General features: G+C 42.9%; 1 protein-coding gene across 9 annotated transcripts in view; it reads right to left on the bottom strand.

The window, feature by feature from the left end:
* Positions 1 to 22,139, bottom strand: part of birc6 (baculoviral IAP repeat containing 6) — a 135,927-nt gene that overhangs the window by 75,369 nt on the left and 38,419 nt on the right. For 2 of the 9 annotated variants that reach the window (XM_038737604.1, XM_038737606.1), the window contains exons 26-53: positions 21,994 to 22,093; positions 21,516 to 21,730; positions 19,733 to 19,941; positions 17,712 to 18,064; positions 17,332 to 17,551; positions 16,772 to 16,908; positions 16,526 to 16,663; positions 15,727 to 15,854; positions 15,388 to 15,519; positions 11,922 to 12,137; positions 11,652 to 11,835; positions 10,318 to 10,491; positions 9,644 to 9,777; positions 8,618 to 8,771; positions 8,408 to 8,524; positions 8,103 to 8,263; positions 7,317 to 7,443; positions 6,998 to 7,108; positions 5,852 to 6,113; positions 5,174 to 5,745; positions 4,135 to 4,310; positions 3,926 to 4,022; positions 3,266 to 3,460; positions 2,948 to 3,148; positions 2,561 to 2,840; positions 2,218 to 2,474; positions 859 to 967; positions 348 to 584 (exon numbers count right to left, since the gene is read on the bottom strand). In XM_038737604.1, the coding sequence (XP_038593532.1) occupies positions 348 to 584; positions 859 to 967; positions 2,218 to 2,474; positions 2,561 to 2,840; positions 2,948 to 3,148; positions 3,266 to 3,460; positions 3,926 to 4,022; positions 4,135 to 4,310; positions 5,174 to 5,745; positions 5,852 to 6,113; positions 6,998 to 7,108; positions 7,317 to 7,443; positions 8,103 to 8,263; positions 8,408 to 8,524; positions 8,618 to 8,771; positions 9,644 to 9,777; positions 10,318 to 10,491; positions 11,652 to 11,835; positions 11,922 to 12,137; positions 15,388 to 15,519; positions 15,727 to 15,854; positions 16,526 to 16,663; positions 16,772 to 16,908; positions 17,332 to 17,551; positions 17,712 to 18,064; positions 19,733 to 19,941; positions 21,516 to 21,730; positions 21,994 to 22,093 (5,396 nt within the window). Of the gene's footprint in view, positions 1 to 347; positions 585 to 858; positions 968 to 2,217; positions 2,475 to 2,560; positions 2,841 to 2,947; positions 3,149 to 3,265; positions 3,461 to 3,925; positions 4,023 to 4,134; positions 4,311 to 5,173; positions 5,746 to 5,851; positions 6,114 to 6,997; positions 7,109 to 7,316; positions 7,444 to 8,102; positions 8,264 to 8,407; positions 8,525 to 8,617; positions 8,772 to 9,643; positions 9,778 to 10,287; positions 10,492 to 11,651; positions 11,836 to 11,921; positions 12,138 to 14,667; positions 14,725 to 15,387; positions 15,520 to 15,726; positions 15,855 to 16,525; positions 16,664 to 16,771; positions 16,909 to 17,331; positions 17,552 to 17,711; positions 18,065 to 19,732; positions 19,942 to 21,515; positions 21,731 to 21,993; positions 22,094 to 22,139 lie in introns of all 9 variants that reach the window. The other 7 variants (XM_038737598.1, XM_038737605.1, XM_038737601.1 and 4 more) reach the window with 7 other exon arrangements.

Below are 22,139 nucleotides of genomic sequence, written 5' to 3'. Positions count from 1 at the left end.
AAATGAACTGATGCTCTTCTGTTTAACACACAGTACTGTTAGTAGGGATGCAACGATTACAGATTTTGTTGGTACGATTATAGTCTGAGGAATAATCACTGTTTCATGATTATTATTCATTAATTCATTTCCACTAGTAATGACTTATGTTAATTTTTAATATTTATTTACATTAACAATTATCTTTCTATAATATGTAAGTATTATAAATGTAAGAGGATTATTATGTTATTGTCATCAACTCTCATCCATAGGTATAAGTTTTAGTGTATCGAAGTTAGAAATTCTAGTATCGTGACAACACTAGTATGTATGGTGTCCACACTATGGGGAAAAACGTGACTGACTCAAAGAGCTCTCTGTTGAGCAGTGCAGGCAGGTCGTAGTCAACAGGCAGCTCATAGCTGTGCCACAGGATGGCTGCCACGCAGTGGAGGTGGGAGGGCGAAGGCATGAGGAGGCCGTATTCCCTCAATGAAGCAGAGGAAGAGCCACCACTGGCACCAGCGTATCCCATGGGGCCGCTCATCTTGTGGGCAGCCACCCGCGAAGAGTCATGGACCCACTGGAGAAGAGCCTGGATCCTGGAGGGTTCAGAACAAGCTTTGATAAATAACTCCTCACATGGTTTGAAAAACACAGCATCATCCCCTCAATCCCAAAGGGAAATTTATATGCAACAAACACGACCATATGGCAGTAAAAGACCACAAGGAGAGTGTGAGGACACGTTTTACAATCAGCTTATGAGTCTGTCTGGAAAATCACCTTGACAGAAAACTGTTTCTCATCATTGGTTCTTATTAAGGGGAGCTAAAGGACAGTTTGAGCTGAGGTAAAAGCAGGATGTTGATGTACCTGTCTTTGGTTCCAGAGTCCTGTGTGGTGCCCAGCTGGTACAGAATATCGATGGTGGAGTCTGAGGAGAGGCCGTTCAGTCGCCCAAACAGCAGAGGACTGTTCAAATCTACAAAGACAGAAGCAAAGACTGAAATATTGAGCAATATTCTCCAAAAAGCCAGGACCCATACAAACAAAACATTTTGTGAAGAAGCAAGAAGTCTACAAGTGTTACCAGAAGAACACCACAGACCAAACATGGCTGCACACCCTGCTATATAGCGCCTCAGTGCTGAGGAAGAATTACCATTAACTGTAAACTCATCTATTCACATCCTTTATTGCTGTTACACAATCCCAGTAAAGCAAAAAGTAAAGTATTTATTCACCCTCTAACAACAAATGTATTCTAACTAGGGCTGCTCCATTCTGGCAAAAATCCTAATCCCGATTATTTTTCTCATAATTGAAATCACGGTTATTAACATGATTACTTTCAAAACTGAATGTGACATTTTTTTGTGTGCGTGTACAAACAGACAGACTGGAGCAGAGCAGGTGGACTACCCCACTTGATGACAACTCCTTACATTATAACGCTGAAACGTTATACGGCTGTTTTTCTTTTACATAAACAAAGCTGTACAGTGAGGGGGACAGTCCTCAGGAGCACACTGACAATACATGCTGCAGCAGTATACCAGGTTTTAACCTTGTCTTGTATCTTTTTTTTTTTTTTTTTTTTTACATTTTCCTGTAGAGGTCCGTTACCCGATCCATTTAGATGCTCTGCCACAGTAAGCTTTAACTTGCCTTAACCGAAACCCAGGTTGAGGTTTGGAAATGTCTCTCTCTTTGTGACTGATGAAATAATCTGTGTCACTGTGCGTCATGTGTTGCAAGTAGACAGAAAATACACATTGTAGTAGTAGAGAGGTTTCTCTTTAAGGTGGCAAGACCACTTTCATTAATGCTTCACCAATTACCACAATGACCAGTTATTTGTTAAAAGAGCCTGGAGGAAAATATTTAGACTCTTTTTCTGTAATGGGTCAGTCCTTTCTGAATATTTTCCTAGCCGTACCCTAGAAATGTGTCCTACTATACATCTATGTATCGGTACTAATTATAGAGAAAACAGCAACTTCCTATTTAAACATTTAAACCCAAGTACATATTCATCAGTAATTGGAGTATATCTTGCTGTCACTGCTGTGACCAAATATTCAAATTGTTTGTGATGGCTTGCATCACAAAACCACTTCCTGTTGGGGCAAAACAACATCTACAATGCCTCCTTGTCTGATACTTTCAAGGTTCTGTGGATCTGCTACCTATGCTTAACACACAGTGTGTGTGTGCGTGTGCGTGTCTTACTGGCAGGATCTGTGCCAGATGCAGCACAGTTCCTCAGCAGAATGTCAGTGAGTTTGAGTCCGATACGAGTGGACTGTAGGCCGATCTTGACCAGCACAGCCTCAATGTTGGGCGAGTGCATGCCACAGTAAGGTGACATGAGCAGCGCGGCGCAGGTCTGCAGCAGGTTGGCGGTAGGTGCTGCAGCACTGGCCATCATGGCCTCCAGGTCACTGACGTGGGTCAGGCAATGGTGGAGAAGACGTAGCCACCCGATGCTGTACAGGGAGAAGGAAAAGGTTACAACACCGCCCACAACTAATAGAAATGGACATACTCTTAATCCAGAATCAGTTTTTGGTACCTGGTTTTAGAGACCTGGTCCTCAGAAGGCAGGAATGGGTTGTTGACAGTTGCAGAGGAGGTGTTACCAAAAGCAGTCAGTCCCAAGAGTTTGATCTGAGACAGACCCAGAGTGCTGGCATCACGAGGCCGGTGTAGCCTCAGGCAAACAGCCGATGCAACCTCAGCCTTCACCAACTGGATCTTTATATACGTCAGGCCGCTGGTGATGACTGGCGTAGAGAGTGGCAACATGTTGACCCCATCAGCGCTGATCTCCACCGAAACAGAGGACGGGCAGGCTGGTTGGTAGGAGGAAGGGGACACAGCAAACCATAAAGGAATGTTTAAAACTATATTTTGTCATAATTATTTATTAACTTTCAATATTAAATTATATGCTACTCACTGGCTAGAGAGGCAAGGTGTGGCTGGATGTGGAGCTCTTTCAGCAGCACAGCAGCAGGAAGGTGGATGGTGAGGTCACACCAGGCCTCCTCTGGCAAAAAGATGTAGGACCAAGCTGCAGAGCGGGCCCGGCGGTGGGGGGGTGTGGCTTGGAGGAGGACCTCTGCAGGCTGCGCTGTGGGACTGCTGGATGTGATGGTCCCTGTGAACGGACCAATAGCTCATTTAGGATTTGATGCAAGGTTGTAAAGTTCTATTCATGTAAAAAATATTGTTCCATAGGATGTAACAGACTGAGTGGAAAAATAACTGAAAGCACCTAAAGGAGCAAAGTTGTGGAGTCCCTCTGCGTTGTCTGGCTCTGAGGTCATCACTCTGGTTTTCAGGTTGCCGTCTGCTGCCTTTCCAGGACCTGAATCTAAGAACTTCATGATGGTGGACACCATGCTGCGTGCTGTGTTCACAATGGCCCGGGTGCTGGTCACCATGTTGTTACAGATCAACTGCACACCACCTGGCAAAACACAAGAAAATATTCCAAGAGCTGCTAGAATGCATGATTATGTTTGTGTCCCGCAGCTTCAGTTTTTTTTTATAAAAAACAAAACTTAAAATTTCTGCTATCAAGGCTTTGACCAAAGACAGCCTAGCAGCAAAAGTCAGAAATTTAGGACCAAATTCTCACAATGTAACTGCTGCTATGACCCATATCAACGAACCAACCAATCAGAACAGGACATGAAATAACATAGAATAAGCTTTTTAATGCATAAATGTGTCTGCATTATTGCCAAAGTTCACTGTTTTTCAAACCATATGAGTAGTGCTGGTGATGTTGATGATGTGTCTGGTTTTTCCAACGCTGTGATGCACCATGCATTTATAGCACAACTGGTGTTGTTGCACAATCTAAAGGCGCAGTTGAGGTGAGTAAAGTTTGGTAAGGAAGCAAAATAAAGTGTTGTGTATATATACCCACCCATGTCATGGAAGGCCTTAAGAGCCTCACTGGTGTCCAACACTCGGAGGATGAACCACAGCAGAGGCTCTGACAGCTGACAGGTGGAAAGAGACCCCTAACAAAATAATAAGAGAAAAACCACATATTTAAGTTTTGGCATTGTACTGTATTTATATATTTCTTACTATCAGATCATCACAGCCCTATCACCACAGTCTGATGCTCACCTGTCTGCCCATATAACCACAGGCCATGTATGTGAGGATGGGCTGTAACATGACCTGCACTGAGGTGGCCCTCTTGCTGAGCGTGGTGAGGATGGTGAAGAGACCGTCACCTACTGAGATGGCGTCCAGACCGCCATGGAAGTTCTCATGTTTAGTCAAGTGGAGACCGCTGGCTCCTGAGGAACAGAGAGAAGCAGAATTGATCATCCTGATATTTTACTTTTTTGTGTTCTCTGGAACAATCACCCACAGGTTCAATTTTATTATTTGCATGCATTTTAAATAGTTCAATGACCATAACAAAATGAAAATGAAATAGCTGTTTGACATTTAATTTTAAATGTTTTACCCCAACAGTGGGAAATATTGCAATGTTAGTTCAAATTTGAAAATTTCCAACCAGCTGCAAGCGGAAAAGGGGTGCAAACAGCTTGGTAGCATTTGGATGCTTGACAAAAAGCAAAACTCCTATTTTCTTAAAATAATAAAAATAGTTTGATGAACCCTGATTTTCAATTAATGCAAGCAATAGTTCAGTCAAAATGAAATTGTCTAACAATGTGAAAATGAACCACCTTTGACGTTTCATTTTCAAAGACATAACCTGCTGTACAGTCAACAATATTCAAATGCAATAAGTAAAACAGCGTCCTCTGTGTCCCCCACATCAGTTAGGACTTCCTCATTTAGTCACTTGATTGTTTAACATTTACAAATTCAACCTACCGACCTGGGAGTTCACCCTCAGGCCTTTAGGACGTCAGGTGACACAGTATAAAGAGTCTGTAGGGAGGAAGTCAGGTGGATGCTGCTGTTCGTGTGGTGCCTAAACCTAACCATACTGTGAGCGTTCACATTAACCCAAAAGGCAAAAAGTTATGAGCATTACTGAAAAGAGCTGGCTCCTGCTACTGCTGGAAACCAGGCTGTTGAGAGCAGTGGGACTGAAGCACAACCGTCAAGTTGCGGGTGGTAAAACCAAAACAACGCGCTGATACGCTATAACTCAGTGTCGTACTTCTCTGTGGATTTGTCTTACCTATGATCATGGCCATGGCACTGCTGTTGCACTGGCCCAGTGCTGACAAGATCTGGCTCATAATCTGTTGATTGGCCAACACCAGGTCGGCTACACCTGCAGGAGGACCCTGACTGGACCCGGATCCACCGGCCACGCTTTCTTTGCTGCCACAGACCTTCTCCTCGTCCGACACGCTGCTGTCAGCCGCCCCACTGCCGGCTGGAGGCAGCCGTCCACTAAACTCCCTGTCCCCAGACAGAGGCAGCTGCACCAGCACGTTGACCAGCTTGAGGAGGTCAAACATCAGCTGGTCACGGGTCGTCTCTCCACAAACCGCCTTAGCATCTCCTGGTCGGATGATGTTGGCAAACAGACCCCCGAAACAAGCCCGGGCGCCCACAGAGCTGTCGGAGCCACTGCGGGACACGAGTTTGTCTGAGCAGGTGATGTAGTGGTGAACTAAGAATGTGATGGACTCGATGACGGAGGAGATGGTGGCCACCGACACCACCTCAAAGTTCTGCTCAAGAGTACACTCCAGCAGCTTCACCTGGGCGTCCAGCGGACCCTGGCCTGACTGGAACGGCCCCCTGAAGGGTGAGGATGGACTGTTAGTTCCCAAAGACCTCTACAGTACATCTACAGAAAAGTGACATTGTTGTCCAAAAATACGTTTCCGATGAAGAGACTGCGTACCTCTCAGTAGACAGGATGTGCATCAGTTTGAGCAGGAATTCGCTGAACATCTGCGGACAGGTGGAGGACAGATGGACCTGCAGGCGGCTCAAAAACTCGTGCATGGCCTGGGTGGCGGTGGGTCCCACCTGAGAGCTGTGCTGGCTCGTCCCGTTGCTGCTGCTGCTGCCGGACAGGAAGCGCACCAGAACATGAACCAGGGTGGGGTCAGACACCATCTGCTGTGCTGTGCTTTCCTGAGAGCTCATCCCGTTGCTGGAGCCTGGAAGTTCAAACACAGGGTTTATATAAATCATTGAACACCAAAAAACTGACAACTATAAAATAGAGGGGAAGAGACGCAAAACATACTATACAAAAATCTAACTCAGGTATGTCTCTGTACTGAGACATCGTAAAGTTTTCAGATCCTTTGAACTTTCACATTTTGTTGTTAAAGACTGCTGACTATTTACAAAAGTTGTGGGGTTGTAGATTAACTTCCTATCTTCTGAATAGTAGGTAGTTTCCAGTTTTTTCAGAATGCAATGAAATTCACCTTGCAGGGGCTTTTCAGACATGTCAAGTGTGAAATTTGTCAAGTTTCTGTGATGATATCCCTGTATGTTCTAACTATGTTATTGTGCTGTGGGAGGATATTTCTGAGTAGGGGTCATTTTGCTCATCAATTTGTGTTTATGATTGAGCCATGTCTGACATCCAAAATTTGAATGCCGAAATTTTTTTTAAAACAAATGCAGCTATACTGCAGGAAAATCTAATCTTTAAACAACCAATAAGAAAACATGGATGTGTCCAAAAGAATACATCTGGAGTGTTTTTATGAGACATCTTAATGCTAAAATTAGCCCCTAAGTTTGGAGAATTCCTAACAATAACAAAGCAATTAGCTCTAAAGTCATCAATCATCAAGTAGCTGTAGTTTGATTCTAGTTAGAATTTACTTCAGAAGTAATTTCACCAAGTTTTATCTATTAAACCAGTGACAGTTTTAGAAATACATTTTTAGTATTTCTTTATATCCTTCTAATCTGTACCTTCCTCTGCTCTGGAATATGTCCACTGTGATCAGCCAATCACTGTGGACATAATGACTAAGCTCCTTCATGACACACATAAGGAAACCAGTGAGAGTGGAATACTGACCGCAGGCTGGCATGTTAGTCATCAGGGTGAGAGAGTGCAGCACCAGACACCACGTTCTCAGGGAGGTGTTGGGGTACCAAGCCAGAACTGTCAGGAAACTACTGATGGATGCTGGACAAACACACAACATAAAATATACATACACTGTATAATAGGAATACAAAAAAACCAAACAAACAAGAAAAACGAAAAAAGAATTCCTTGCATTTTAATAGGGTCCTCGCACATTTCGTGCTGGGGCCATAACTAGACAATGTATAGTAACACACAGCTCTGTCAGAAGTGTTGAGAAGGAGAGTTAGTGTGGTGGAGGCCTAACCTTGGTTGAGCGGGATGGTGGGCACTCGGCTGGCGTTGAACAGGAAGATGTCTGAGCCGCTCTCCTCACTGCCACCGGAACAAGTGTTGAGACTCAGGGTTAGCCACAGCTGCAGCAGGGACTCCAGCTGAGAGAGAAGAGAACGTACCATTAACTTTACTTAAGACTTAAGATAAGTTGGTAAGATATTTCAGTATTTTAATGAATGTTGTGTAAATTATCCCCCATGGTATCAAAAATGGTACTGAACATCGATATTTTTCAAATTACTGTATCGAAGTTAGAAATTCCAGTGTCTTGACAACACTAGTACAGAGTACTATTTTTAGCCTGAAGGTCTCTCCCCGAGTTTAAGCCCTCCATCTCCTCATTATGTCTTTAGTTCTGTCCCAAATTACAAAAAAAACTGGAAACTGTCCTGTATGAAATTACTGTCCTGTATTGGCAACTGAGCTTGAACTGGATCCAGTATTTCTTCTCCTTGGTCATCCTAGTATGCATGTTACGAATGTACATAGAAAAGTGTTTAATGACCTTCATCGCAAGGAAAAATATATTACTTCACTATGCAGATGTGCCTGTAGAGAATACTGGTTATTTTTTCTTCTTTATAGTCCGTGCTGAGCTGAACAGTGTCATGTTTTAAATTGTTTTCCCTTTTGGTCCTAAAATTCAATGAACTCATTTGAAAAGACCTGTTCATGTACAGTCAAGGCATTAATAGGTGTCTACACTGAAGAGCACAGTCAGCCATCAGCTGTTTTGTGTTTGTACTTGTGTGCTGACCTGTACGTGGTGGACCTGCAGCATGGAGAAGAGCTTGTTGAAGCAGGCACTCAACATGGGGATGGACGAGGGCTGGACCATCAGGCTGCTGCCTGGAGGAGAGCCTCCTCCATGGAGAGCCCTCAGCAGGGAGTCATCAGTCCCGTTGGAGGGCTGGCTCACTGAAGGCCAGACAACAAGCAAATCTTAGAGCCATGGGACAAAGACAATGCCAACACAAACTAACAGGGACTGAGTCGTCTCCAGGTTGTATGTTCAGCAGTTACTATTTAAATAACAATGTCCTGCTTTCTTTGGTAGGTTACCTGTGGATGAGCTTGAAGTGAGCGCCTGTAGAATGGAGTCAGCCTGTAGAGTTGCCATCATTTTGAGCATCAGCTCAGCCTGCTGCTCCAAGCCCACTTCTAGCCGGGCATCCAGTGCTGTGAAACACGGAGGCAAAAGTTCATAGGTTAGATGGAAAGACGTTTATTTAGAGAGATCAAGACCAGCCCCAAAATCCAGCCTCTACTCACCCTGTGACACAGAGACCGACAGACCCTGGGAGCCGGGCTTTTCAGCAGCAACTGGTGGTTTGGACACTGGGATACCAACCCCTCCAATGTACGGGTTGTACCCGTATGTGCCATAGTCAGCACCCCAGTAGTCATACCAGGTGCTGCTTATAGGCTGAGAATGGAGATGGGAAGGGGGGCAGATGAGAAGCATGGAGGCAAAGGGGATTACGGTCACTCTGCTGTCAACAGATGGTGTTCTACATCTGCTTTCAAATCCCACAATGCTAAAAAGTGTAAAGCTAAAAAATAGCCCCAACAAACTAGATAATAAACTAGACGTTGTTTAGCCCCATTCTAGTCTTGCAAACACTCAAAGCACTCTACGATGCTACACTGTCACATTCACCCAATTCTGCTGTAATTTGGGTTATTTGTTAAAAAAGGACATTTCAAGAATAAAGCAGGGATATATACATTTTTTTTAAGTGTCATTTTATGCGGTCAAGTTGTGCTTTTGTAAGCTATAATCTTACCAAAAAATATTTCAGGAAAAGTGACATATTTTCATATACATGACTTGAGGACATCAACATCTTTCATTTGACTCGCAAGCTGACAGATTTCTGCCACCTGTTTACAGTTTACTTTGTTAAAAGGATTTCATAATGTTTTATACTTCTACATCTCATAATATTATGACCTATTCACGTACAAATTCAACTTAACCTTTAACTACTACTGCTTTTTTCATGAAATATTGGGACTTTTCTTCTTATGTTTATGCCATAATATTACATTTTCTGAAGATTTTTCCTGTAAACCTGCAACTATCTTGGAATATCCTGACTTTCTGACTGTACATTCTTTTCCATTATATTAACAACTTTACTCTCAAAATCGTGGATGTAGCTACATGGCTGTTTACTTCAGTCAGCAAGTCAACTTTAGAGTTTTTACATCAAAACACAAGCCAGTGACCAAGTAATGAACGAGTAAATAAAAAATGACATGATAAAACAGAAGACAATGTCACAATCAACATACCTTAAACACTTTGGCAGCAAGTGGATCTTTTTCCAAATCAATATCTAAAGGATCAATATCAACATCCATCAGGTCTTGTAGCAAGTCAAAGTCTATGTCTTTATCTTTTTCCAAAGATGATAGAGGTGGAGCACCTTTGGATAATGAAAACAGCTTTAATATTGCCAAGGAAGCACACTGGGAAAACATACAAGCAAGAGAAAGTCTTTTTTCAGCACGTTACTGGGCAATTTTAATGCCGATCCAGCTGTTAACTCCTACGCTCCTATACTGGAGGGAGAGTCCAGACACAAGAGAGCCAGCAATGATCAGACTCAGTGCTTCTGTATGGGAATATGTTCAGATAAGTGAAACAAACTGAAGAAAATATATTTCTCTAATGGAGTGTTAACTATACACTAAAACACTGCCCAATCCAATTGCTCTGAATCCACATGTTTGAACCCCAAAAGGCAGAGCTAAACAATATTTATACACAGAAAACCATACTGTGGACTACAACAGTAAACATGCAACTATGAAAAAAGGGGAGAAAATGTTTCCACAGAAATACTTTATATTGTGGTGATAAAAAGTGTGAGTTCATATCAACAACTGTGTGGTGTTGTGGGTAGAGTAGAGAACGGACAGGGCTACCCACGCACTTTGGAATACCGAGGAGGTCCCTGTAGTACCTGCGATGATATCAGGCACCAGGGCCTCATCAATGCTCTCTACCAGAGGAATAGGTGTCGGGTGGGGCAGGGAGTCGTCCGAGTCTGCCCCCGCTGAGGAGGACGATGCCCCAGCCTCCTCACCCACCGCCACATCATCCATCACATCCAGAGAGCCAGGAGACAGCAGTTCACCTGGGAGGACACACGGTTACACTTAATTACACACAGTAATTTTATTTATATATATCTTTTTAATGGATCTACGAAAATGAACATATTTAGGGGGTAACATGTTAAAGTGAAAACATTCAGATAACACATGGTCCGTGGCAATAAACACAAAGCACAGCTGAGGCTGATGGGAGTGTCATTAGTTTGGCAGTAGGTGAAAAATGATCGTTTTGATCTGATGATGGCGCTACATAAAAAGTCATTCTCATTTGACCAAGAACACCTAAAGTAATCTGCTCCACAATCAGAGATATTTCAATAATAAAAACACAAAAATGTGACGGTGGTGGTGGATGAGCTTGAAGTGGTGGTGCTAAAGGAAAAGTCAGAATTCATCATCTGGGGTTCCAATCCACCTATTAGCTTTTGAGATATTTAACTGAATAAGTGAAAAACAATGAGCTGCTGGAGCTAAACGAAGAATTTATCCTTAAGGGGGCTTGAAACTCTGTAAAATTTCATGCCAATTTGTCTGGTCATTACTGAGACACATTGATCTGGAAAGTGCTGGACCAACAGACATACTGACCAACAGCGCTATTCCTACAGCCATAATGCTAGCATGGTTAGTAAAAACTAAAAGTACATCAGCACAAACTAAACCAAATAAAATGCCAAACATCTAAATACAACAAAAACTATTTAATGGCACAGTTAATATTGTATTGATAACCTGTCACCTTACCCCATGAATGCGCCTTAACCTCCCTAACGTCTTCTTTTTGTTAAGTTTTTGAATGTGCAAGAGTGTAAGATCAATGTCATGGATATCCTTCAAGATATCAGCAATGGACTGATGCTGTTAGCCGTTTTTTTTTTGTTGTACTTTTCACCCTTTATCTCAGTATGAAAATACAATGAAAATTCAATAAACATAATGTTGAAAAAAACAAAAATATATCAGCTATGCAGAAAAACCTACACACAACTCCGATATCAGTATAGAAAGGTCCACTGTGTCAACAAGAGACGAATGATGAAGCAGAACATGCTGCTCTAAAGCCAGACCTGATCAGACACCAGTCATTCATTACAAGTCACACAAACTGAGAGAAAGTAAAACTAACTGTTTATCAAGTCAAAACACATGTGAAACTAAACCATAAGCAAACTAAACACACCTGCCAGGATATCCTGTAGCATACATGTGAGGGAATACTGCGCCCAGGCGCCCCCCCAGGAGATATCCCCCCGGTTAAAGTCCGTCCCCACAAGCAGGAGCAGCAGACGCTCCAGCTGCTGCTCAGATACCACCTCACACAGATGGATTGTGGGTCTTGTGGCGTTGGCTATCCTAGCAAGAACCTGAGTGGGTAAAAAAAAGTATTTATTTGTGGGTATATACAAATGACCAAATTTAAGAAGTCCATAATCAACTGTCAGATAAAGACCTTGCAAACAAAGAGCAGCAGGTCCGCGTGGCAGGTGAAGTCCATGGAAAGGAGGAAGAGGGCCAGCTTCTGCACCACAGAGATGCAGCGCTCATGGGACAGCGTAAAAGGCAGAGGTTCTACTTCTGGGGCTTCTTTGGCTGTTGTGGATTCTGTGTCCAACGTGGAGCGGGGCCATTCAGCCGTCCGCCGCAGACGGATAAGGTCTTTAAAGTGCTGGAAGAGGGAGAGAGGGTCAACATGGAATTATGAGACATTAATATGCTGAATTAGACGAGCTATGCAGATTTCATTTCATTTCTTGCACTACAGGATTTATGTTGCACTAAGTACTGCCATATTATTGAACAGCTACAGAAGCAAGTATATCATGTGCATTATTGACTTGTTATTGTCATCATCATGTGATAAAGTCAATTTATACTGCAGTTAAAATATTCTACAAAAGCAAAAACTGGTCACGTTCTAATGATTCTGCAAATATCAATCAAGCCATTAGGCAGGTACAACAGCAGGGACAATATCCCTTTTAAACTGGGATTCAGCTTCTTTTGTTTTTAAACAAAAACCTGGATCTTGTTTTATTCATTGTGATCACCCTTCCAGCAGTAGTTACGATAAATTTTCACAGTAAATCAACTGTTAAAGGAATTATTCAACATTTTAGGAAATTTGCTTGTTCGTTTTATTGCCAACAGCTGATGAGAGGGTCAACAACGCTCTCATGTCTCGGCTTTTACTGGAATTAGGGTAGATTATAAATGTAAAGCCGAATTAAGACCGCACACCGCACCACGCCGGCTTTTTGTTGCAATGAGCATAGCGCTCGACACCACAGCCTGGAGCTAGAGCCAGAGTTCAACTAGACTGAAGTTAGCCTTTTTGACTTAACTTCACATCTCAACAGCCTGACAGGTACAATCCCATTGTAATAGACAAACAAAATGAAAACTACAAAACAATTTTTAGGAATCAAATTTACATCATTGTCTTCATACTTTTAAAACTACGTTAACATGCAAATCACAAAACATGGAGGGAACATGTTGCAAAACGTGCTGGCTCAAGCACTTTCAAGGTACCTAAACCAAAAATGTTCAGACTCTCGCAGTCCGTTTCATCTCATCTACATTGTTACTACAAATAAAGTTTACAGAATTCCTTTAGACCCACAGCAATCAATGTTGTCACTTTGTTATCTTACCAGCTGTTCAAATTAACTTGGACTGAATGTTTTCATCATAATTTTTTATTTATTATTTCTAGAATAAGGAATCAACAGGGGACTTATCAAGCTATGAATTAATGTTTTTTATATTTTTGTTGCAGTCATGGCTGTAACCAGCTATGAGGTCAGGACCTCAGTCAACATATAATTATGTTGTATGAGGTCCTGTCCAGTCAACATATAATAATGTTGACAATTATATGTTGACTATACCCTATACCCTCAATTATATGTTGACTATACCCTATACCCTCAATTATATGTTGACTATACCCTATCAACAAAATCATTTGAATAAAAACCATAACACGATCAACTTAAATGAAGGCTTTAGGACCATGCGGGCACAGCTGATTACACCGTCGCAATCCTCATTTCAATTTGAAAAACTGTTCCACGATGAGTGCCCAGACTTGGGGAAACACATGAAAACCTATGTGGTGTGCAATAACAGAGCACCGCTGTCTGCGGGCAGATTTTTGGGCAATAAATATGTTTTGTGAATTTCCAGGTGGGTGAAACAGGGTGAAGCGCCAAAGTTAATTAATGTTCTTCTACACATCCAAAAGGTCTCGCACACAGTCCTGGTTCATACAGTGAAAGTGTCTGGAGCAAAGCAGCCGTCCTTCTGATAAATACTGAGCTCCATCAGAGGTCTAAATTATTTCACAAGCTTAAAGCTGAATTCTGTTTCCTCTGCAGAGTTTCCTCCGTCTGTCCTGTCAAGTTTAAAACTACAGTTTTTAGTTTTGCTTCATAAATGCCTCCCGGTATTTACTGTGACATTACTGCACACATGGAAACATTTAAATGACTGACAGCAGCCTCTCTAATCGCGAAAGTAAATGGTTAAAGAAAACACTCACAATAAAAACCACCTGGAAAGTTAAAAGGAACGGAAAAGGTGGGATAAATCTGAGAAAATAATTGGTTGGGTGGATGATTTATGCGTACATGATTATTCAAATATTGTCAGAGCCGATCCACATCACACCAGTGTAGCTCCTATAATCAGGACAAAACAGTGCAAACAGCTGCTGATGTCAAATTATTATGCTGTAATGCCAACCAGAGCATCCTCTGAATTCAGCACTAACCTGCTCTATTTTATGTTGTTATATGGTAACAATAGTGCCCTTTATGTAGTTTGCACATCATTCCAACAGTAGCTATAGTCCTGTGATGACATCTGACAGACATATAGCCTAATGCATGTTGTGATGATTACTAGGCCCAAACCAAGATCTCCCTGTTCGCACTACTTGATCATAGCTTGTGTGTCTGTATCTCTCGTTTGATGCAATTTCAGTGAGCCAAGCAGCAGAGAGAAAGACCAGCAACAGCCTGTATTTAGTATGTCCACTGCACAGAAGGGGGGGGGTTCCTCCACCAACATGACAGACTTTCACATTCTCACATACCTTTGCAATATTATCATAACAATATTTTTTAAAACACAAGTAGTAGTTTTTCACACTCAGACATCAGCAAGAGCAAAAGTGAAATAAATATGCTCACTGATGAAGTAAGCGCAGTGTCCTGCAGTAATCCTTCACATTGGTGTGAGTGATCACACTGTGTGCAATATAAAATAAGAATCAGGGACGGATACAGTTACAATTATACATTTATCTTATCCATACTCTAATCTTCCATTACTTAAGAATTGTTTTTTTAATTATCATTTACTCACTTATTCATAACACTCAGAACAGGCAGGTTTAGAAGTGATTTATACTTTAAACGTAACAGAATGTTGTTTCTAGAGCAGCAACAGTAAAGTCACTATATAAAGTGGAAACAAATCTGTAGACATGTCAGTAGAATAAACAGCCTAATATTACTGACAGAGTGAAGTTTAGAAAGAATGTAGAGTATCAGTCCTTCCTCCTGTCCTCCTCCCTCTGCTGCTGTGTCATTGCCTGGAGGTAACGTCCCCGCTGGCAGAGGGAGGCTAGCGCAACCATAAAATAAACATGTGTCAAGTTTTTAAAATAAAATTACGTATTAATCTGGAAAAATCACTATCTAAGACATTAAGCTGCAAATCCAGAATGTTTCAAGGAGCATATTCAAATTCAAGCATATTCCTAACCTGGAAAACATAACTGTGAATGAAGCATCTTCCAAACTTTCAAGCCTATGTATGAACCCCATTAAGACGTCCTTTCTGAGTTCAGAATGGGATGGTGCTGCACACTGTATGTACAGCAGAGCAGTGAATGATGAGCAGCTCACCTTGGATGTGGCTTGTTTGAGCTTGGCCTGTTCCACCAGCAGTTTGTAGGAGGAGCCTTTGTTGCTCTGGATCTTCTCCTTCTCGATCTGCTCCACCAAAGCTTTCTGTTTTGCTTTCAATAGATTTAACTGCTACAATAAAAAGGGCATGATAAATATAAGCACTGTAAAAGCATTCCCTCCAAGCAACACATTCATACTGCAGCTTCATGACATGGGCAAATGAGTCTGACCTGTGCCAGGCTTGTATGCACATTTTCATACATTGCATTGTACTTGACCATTTCAACACATTTGTATGTCTGGGTTTGAAGGTGTGCTGGAATGAGACACATTTACCTGCTTGTGATGGACAAGCTGCTTGCGAATCTTGCGGGAATAGAGTCGATCCAGGCTACTGCTGCCTTTAGCTGACCTGCTGGAGTTCTGAGACTGCAGGCTGTTATTTATAAAGCTCCACTGAATACCTGAAGGACAGACCAACGACAACACTCATCAGGTTGCTGATGCACAATCCGACTTAAAGCACAACAGTTTCTGGGAGAAGTGTGAACTGCATGAAGAGTAGGCACGTTAGGAGTGCATTCATGCACACAGTTTATGGGACTGTCGTGACTCAAGGCAGCTAATGTAAACAGCTATAATTTTATTTTATTGTTTTATAATCCTGTCCTGCCCGGCAGCCTGGTATAATGTGAGGAGCTGGATACCATGTTGTGCCAGACACATTTTGCTTTGACAACCAGCTATAATTTTTGGATTAGATAAATTTTGTACAAAAAAAAAATAATTGTTTGAACATTTTTCACAATTCAAAAACGAAAAGGGAGGATGGATGAAAGAAATAAAGAAAACTTTACAATAAGTTGAAGTGTAAGCACTGAAGTGAGATGAACTGTATTGTCTCAAAGTTTACAATGGATATTCAACAAGCCTACTTGTTGTGGCAACAACCTGAATGAGATTTGAGCAGCGTAAGATGAAATGGTGATGGATAAATTGTCAATGACATGAGCTCCTGATGAAACATGCCTTTTTTTCTGTTTTTGTCCTTTTTCAGAATAAAAACTGCAAATTGTAGATCTCAGATGAAAGGTGAAATCATCGTATTTGAAGGACAATTGTGCAGTTCATATACCTGTAAAAGTTCTCTCCCGCTCTTTCCCTCCAAGATGCTTCTTCCCACCTGAGGCCTCATCTTCTATACTGGCTACATAGTCCAGCAGCCTGGAAACCAACATCACTACCCAGCTGATCATGGGGATATCCAAAACACCTGGAAAACACACAAACACAAACTCTTGTACCTCATTTGCTACATGTCACACGTCTGGAAAGCTCTGCTATGCATCTGTAACCGTGCCGCAGTTGATTGTCGCTTTACCTTCAGTCCTGCGCTGGGCAGCAGCTTGTGGCTGCTGCAGTGGAGACAGCAGTCTGTCCAGGAGGTTAAGGAGGCCCTCCAACACACCGCTGTTACTCAAGGACCTTTGGCCAATGCAGGACAGGAGCATGAACACCCTGGGATGAAACAAGATGGAAAATACCGCAGTTACTACATGCAGCATACGTCCACCACTGCCTTGACATGGATGAGCAGTACACCAGAGATGTTTGCAGGAGAACAAGTCCTATCAAAAGAGCACCAATTACAGTTTGGGGTAAAACATCTGGAAAAGGTAACACAGGCTACAAGTCTACAACTTTATACAACTCATTTTTCACAATGTAGACCTTTTCCACATCATCCAAAAATATTATTTAATCAAATGAATTCAATATACCACCCAGCTCTAATTTTCGCTATCTAAAAATTTAACATGAGGCTTGATCAACATGAGGCTTGATAGAATGAAAACCTAAAATGTTATTGTTCGATGACTTTCATAATCATCAACATTTGTATAGAAGGTGGGGAACTATATGGAATCTGATGGCCCCCACCTGTCCTGAGGGAAGATAAGCAGCTGCTCAGAGTTGTAGAGCTCCTGCAGTACGTTGGAGAGGAACTGGCCCCACCAACGCTCGCCTCCACAGAGCTGCACCAATAACAGGCCGGCGTGAAGACGGATCTTAGGTGTTCCACTGATGCAAAGGTGTTTAAAGAGCTCCTCGCAGGCCTGGGCATGGAAGGTACTCTGAAGCACTGAGGGCACAGAGTGGCCTGAAAATATACAGACACATGAATGAAGTGTGAATCATCATATTAAGCAGGATTTTGTCTATCTTCCACTGGGAACAACCCAAGCATCTGAACCCTGTCAACTCTAAAATACCATACTACATGAACCGGCAGACCAAGCTGTGTCCACTTCCCCGCTCACCGTTGTTGGAGTGCAGCAGGCTGAGCAGCGTGTCCAGCAGGTAGCGGATGATTGTCCTCAGCTGCTCTGTAGAGGAGCTGTGGACCAGCTCCAGGGACTCTGGAGGCCCGGCTGTAGGGAGCGACTTGCGGCTGGCGCCCAGTGACACGCGCAGCCGCTGGACGGCGTGGTGAGCCAGGTTAAGCTGCAGCTGCAGCTGGATGCAGTCCTGGTAGGCTGAGAAAACGCGCTGGTCCTCCTCCACCACTTTGTCTGGTTTTCGTAAGAAGTATTGGGCATTGTTAGCGCTGTTGAGAGGCGGCAGGTCTATGTTCTGCAGAAGGGTCTCCAGCCGATGGCAAGCTAGGTTGTACCTGGTAAACAACAGGAGAGTGCCAAATGTGAATTAATACAATGACTGTAGTTCCCTAAAAATTCACCTTTCCTCCTGTTTGAGTAACGTCTGCTAAAAGTTACAGTGAGCAGCTGTTTTAGAAATTAGTGAGGCTTTTTCAAATTTAAACTACGTACTGTTGAGCTGTTTTTAAAGATGTAGGTCTTCCAGTGCAAAGTTGCTCTGTTCGGGACTGTGAGCTGCACTTTATCAGAGGTGCTGAAGTTAATGTATGTGGATTTATGGAACCAATGGGCCTCAAGCTGAAAGCCACAGCCACAGGTTTTGGTCTTTACATGGAATTTGTTGATAAGAAAAATGACTTTAATGAGCTGCTTCTGATCACTGTAAAACACAATAGGTTCTCATACGCAAAAGTCTTAGGTCGCCTGCCTTTACATGCACATGAAGGTTAATGACATCCCATTCTTTATCCGTAGGGTTTAATATGAGTTTGCTTAGGCTTTGCATCTGTAACAGCTTCAACTCTTCTGGGAAGGCTGTCCGTAAGATTTAGGAGTGTGTTCATGGGAATTTTTCTTCTAGAAGCGCATTTGTGAGGTGAGGCACCGATGCTGGACGAGAAGGCCTGGCTCGCAGTCTCGCTCTAATTCAAGGTGTTCTATCGGGTTGGGGTCAGGACTCAAACTATTTCCACAAAGCCCGGGAGCATGAAATTGTCCAAACTGTCTTGGTATGCTGAAGAATTAACAGTTCCTTTCACTGGATCTCAGGGGCCAAGCCCAACCCCTGACAAACAACGCCCCCTCCACCAAACTTTACACACTTGGCACAATGCAGTCAGGCAAGAACCGTTCTCCTGGCAACCAACAAACCCAGACTTGTCCATCAGACTGCCAGACAAAGAAGTGCGATTCATCACTCCAGAGAACACTGCACTAGTGTCCAGTGGCGGCGTGCTTTACATCACTGCATCCGACGCTTTGCATTGCACTTGGTGATGTAAGGCTTGGATGCAGCTGCTCGGCCATGGAAACCCACTCCATGAAGCTCTCTACACACTGTTCTAGAGCTAATCTGAAGGCCACATGACGTTCTGAGGTCTGTAGCTCTTGACTCTGCAGAAAGTTGATGACTTCTGCACTCAGCATGCACTGACCCCGCTCTGTGGGCCTATCACTTCGTGGCTGAGTTTCGGTTCCCAATCTCTTCCACGTTCTAATACCACTAACAGCTGACCGTGGAATATTTAGTAGTGGGGAAATTTCACGAATGGACTTATTGCACAGGTGGCAACCTATCAGAGTACCATGCATGAATTCACTGAGCTCCTGCGAGCGACCCATTCTTTCACAAATGTTTGTAGAAGCAGTCTGCATGCCTAGGTGCTTGATTTTAAACACCTGTGGCCATGGAAGTGATCGGAACATCTGAACTCAATGATTGGGAGGGGTGTCCTAAAACTATTGGCAATATAGTGCATATACTGTACATGAACTGTAGCTCGCAACTTCTGAACAATTTCAAGACAATCCCAAACATGTTTCCCATGAAATAAAAGCCTGAGAAAATGACTGATCTAGTGAACAGACTTTGGGTGAATTAAAGGCATGGTCAGTCAAACCCAACAAACTGGAAATATATCTGGAATATTAAAGTGCTGGAGTCAATTTTCTTCCAGTCTTACCTGCACTGGATGTCCTCCTGCAGCGCCACCATCATGGTCAGGTGCTGATCCACATCTGGCTGACTGGCCGCCTCGCTCTCTCCCCGCAGAGGGTCGTGCATCAACTTAAGTTCGCTTTCCCACGGCAGGATGTAAGTGTGGCCATAGTAGAAGCCCAGTGGGATCTTTGCTCGAGCATTGGTGCTGCCATAGCGCCCAATCACAGTGATCTGAGAGTTGAAGGAAGCAAATAAGGAGAATAGATCATTGTAAGACTAACCAAAGCATATATAACTCAAAACAGCAGGTTAGCCATGAACTATGCAAAACAAAAGAGAGACACACAGTGGCAGCCACTCAGAATTGCCACTGCCGAATGAGAACCAGCTGCCAGCAAACTCCCACTGGGAGCCCCATGATGTCCAACATTCATAAACTGTTAACCGTAGTCATAAGACGGAAGACAACAGGGAAAAGATAATCACGGTTTGGGTTTGGCTAGCCGGCCATTTAGTGATATGGTCAACTTTTCATAAAGCCAATGCGCTCATCAATGTCACGTGTGAACCAACCAATCACAGCCTGGACAGAGCAGGACATTAAAAAAGGTGGATGTACTACATCAAACTAGAAATGCTGAACTCACTGTTACGAGTGAATGGTTATGATTATTGACAAATTATGGCCCTTTTCCACTCTATTCCATTGTGGAATAGTTGTAGCTTTACTTGCTACCTGGTACTTTTTTTTCATATCACTTCCGTCAAGGTTTCAAGCAACTTAACTTGCTCGTTATTTCTCACACTCCCAGACGCTCATTAGCATTTGAGTTAGGGCTGAAACGATTAATCGATTAATTTGCTTACTAAAAAGCATCATGACTTATTGTTGAGTTGAAGGCTTGCCAAAGTAAGCTGCAGTCCTCAGCTGAAAACGTGCACACGTGCGTTTGTAATTCTCCGCCTAGTTGGGCCGTGAGTTTGGGTTGTAACGTCATAAGTTAACTGGGTGTTGGGGAGCTGCACCTTCTAACTCCCCTGGATCTCTCTCTGTAGCTCAGACAATCCCTGCTACCTGCGTGTGCTAATCCATCCTTTCAGCCAGATTCTTTGTCTTTATAATCGCCATCTTTATAATAACAAACAGCTGTTTCCTGTGCAGGATCGCTCATTTCCCATTTCACGTGTGTTTTCTTGACAGAACGTGGTTTGGAAACCCACATCAGGTGACACAGCCGCTGTCAGCTCCTGTAGTGTGTGTGTCCCTGTCACCGATCAGTCGCGTAGTGTGAATGCCACAAAGACTTCAAGATCCCGTCACAAGACGGCCGACACTGTAAGTCGTGTAGTCTGCACGAGCCTGTAGTATAACTTGTAACGTTATAGCACTCGGGTGATGTTTGTGTTTGTAAAGCAGCTGTCTGGTTGTTGGTCTGATGTTTGCTGTATGCCACACTATGAATTTTGGAAAGGACAAATAAATATCTATCACATATAAATGAGCACAGCTGATCCCGTTACAGGCGCCAAGCAGAAGTGCTTCTTAAACGATGCATCAATGAATCGGTGAAAAACTCTGTAGAAGCTTCTAGAACTAAAATCCTCATTAGCTGCAGCCCTAATTTGAGTACACCTCTTTGTTTGCAATTGTTGTCTCATCCTGACAGGTGTGCCAGCCTCCACTATAGCCCAAACATATGCAAACCAACAGCCACAGAAGAAAACACTCCCATGTTAAAACAAAGTCAACCTTGACTACTGGTTTCACACAGGAACAGCCAATTGGTTGTATCGGTAGTACAGACCTTCATGAACCTGCAGACAGGTGGTGGCAGCAGGTCGTGCAGAATGAGGGAGTGGGTGCTGATGTCGGTAGCCACCACCAGCCTGCGTCCATCCACCTCTTCACCCAGTGTCCAGATGTCTATGGACAGAGAGGCCAGGTCGCCACAGGTCGGGATAAGAGCATCAGTCAACAGGACGGGACGGCCAAAATCCAGCGTTACAAAGCGACGAGCTCCTGGGAAGAAAGGGAACAAACATTTTACTTAGTTTTTTGAGATTTTTAAATTAAGTTGCCATACTGTATATATAACATAACATTACTTGTAACAAATTTAACAAAATAATTTGAGAGTACTATCAGAATACATTTTCTTTACCCTCAAACATTTATTTTAGAAAGTACAAGTCTAAATAAATAGATACTAGAAAATACTAGAAAGGCGCTATACAAATACAGAGCATTTAGTAAATGGAATGGAATATTGCTACAAGACATACCAGAGTGCATCCGCTCTATGATGATGGACTGGTGTGGAGGAGGTTGCAGGAAGTGAGATGCCTGGGAAATGGCCAACGCCAGACCACTGCCCATGGGGCTCTGCAGCAAAAAGAAACCATTTCACAATTTAAAAGTAAATATTTTC

Source organism: Micropterus salmoides, unplaced genomic scaffold (assembly GCF_014851395.1).
Source record: "Micropterus salmoides isolate LMB-PRFRI ecotype aquatic unplaced genomic scaffold, ASM1485139v1 Ms_hic_scaffold_22, whole genome shotgun sequence".
NCBI classification, from domain to species: Eukaryota; Metazoa; Chordata; class Actinopteri; order Centrarchiformes; family Centrarchidae; genus Micropterus; species Micropterus salmoides.
Note: the sequence above shows the minus strand (reverse complement) of the source record. Positions and strands in the feature narration are given on the sequence as shown.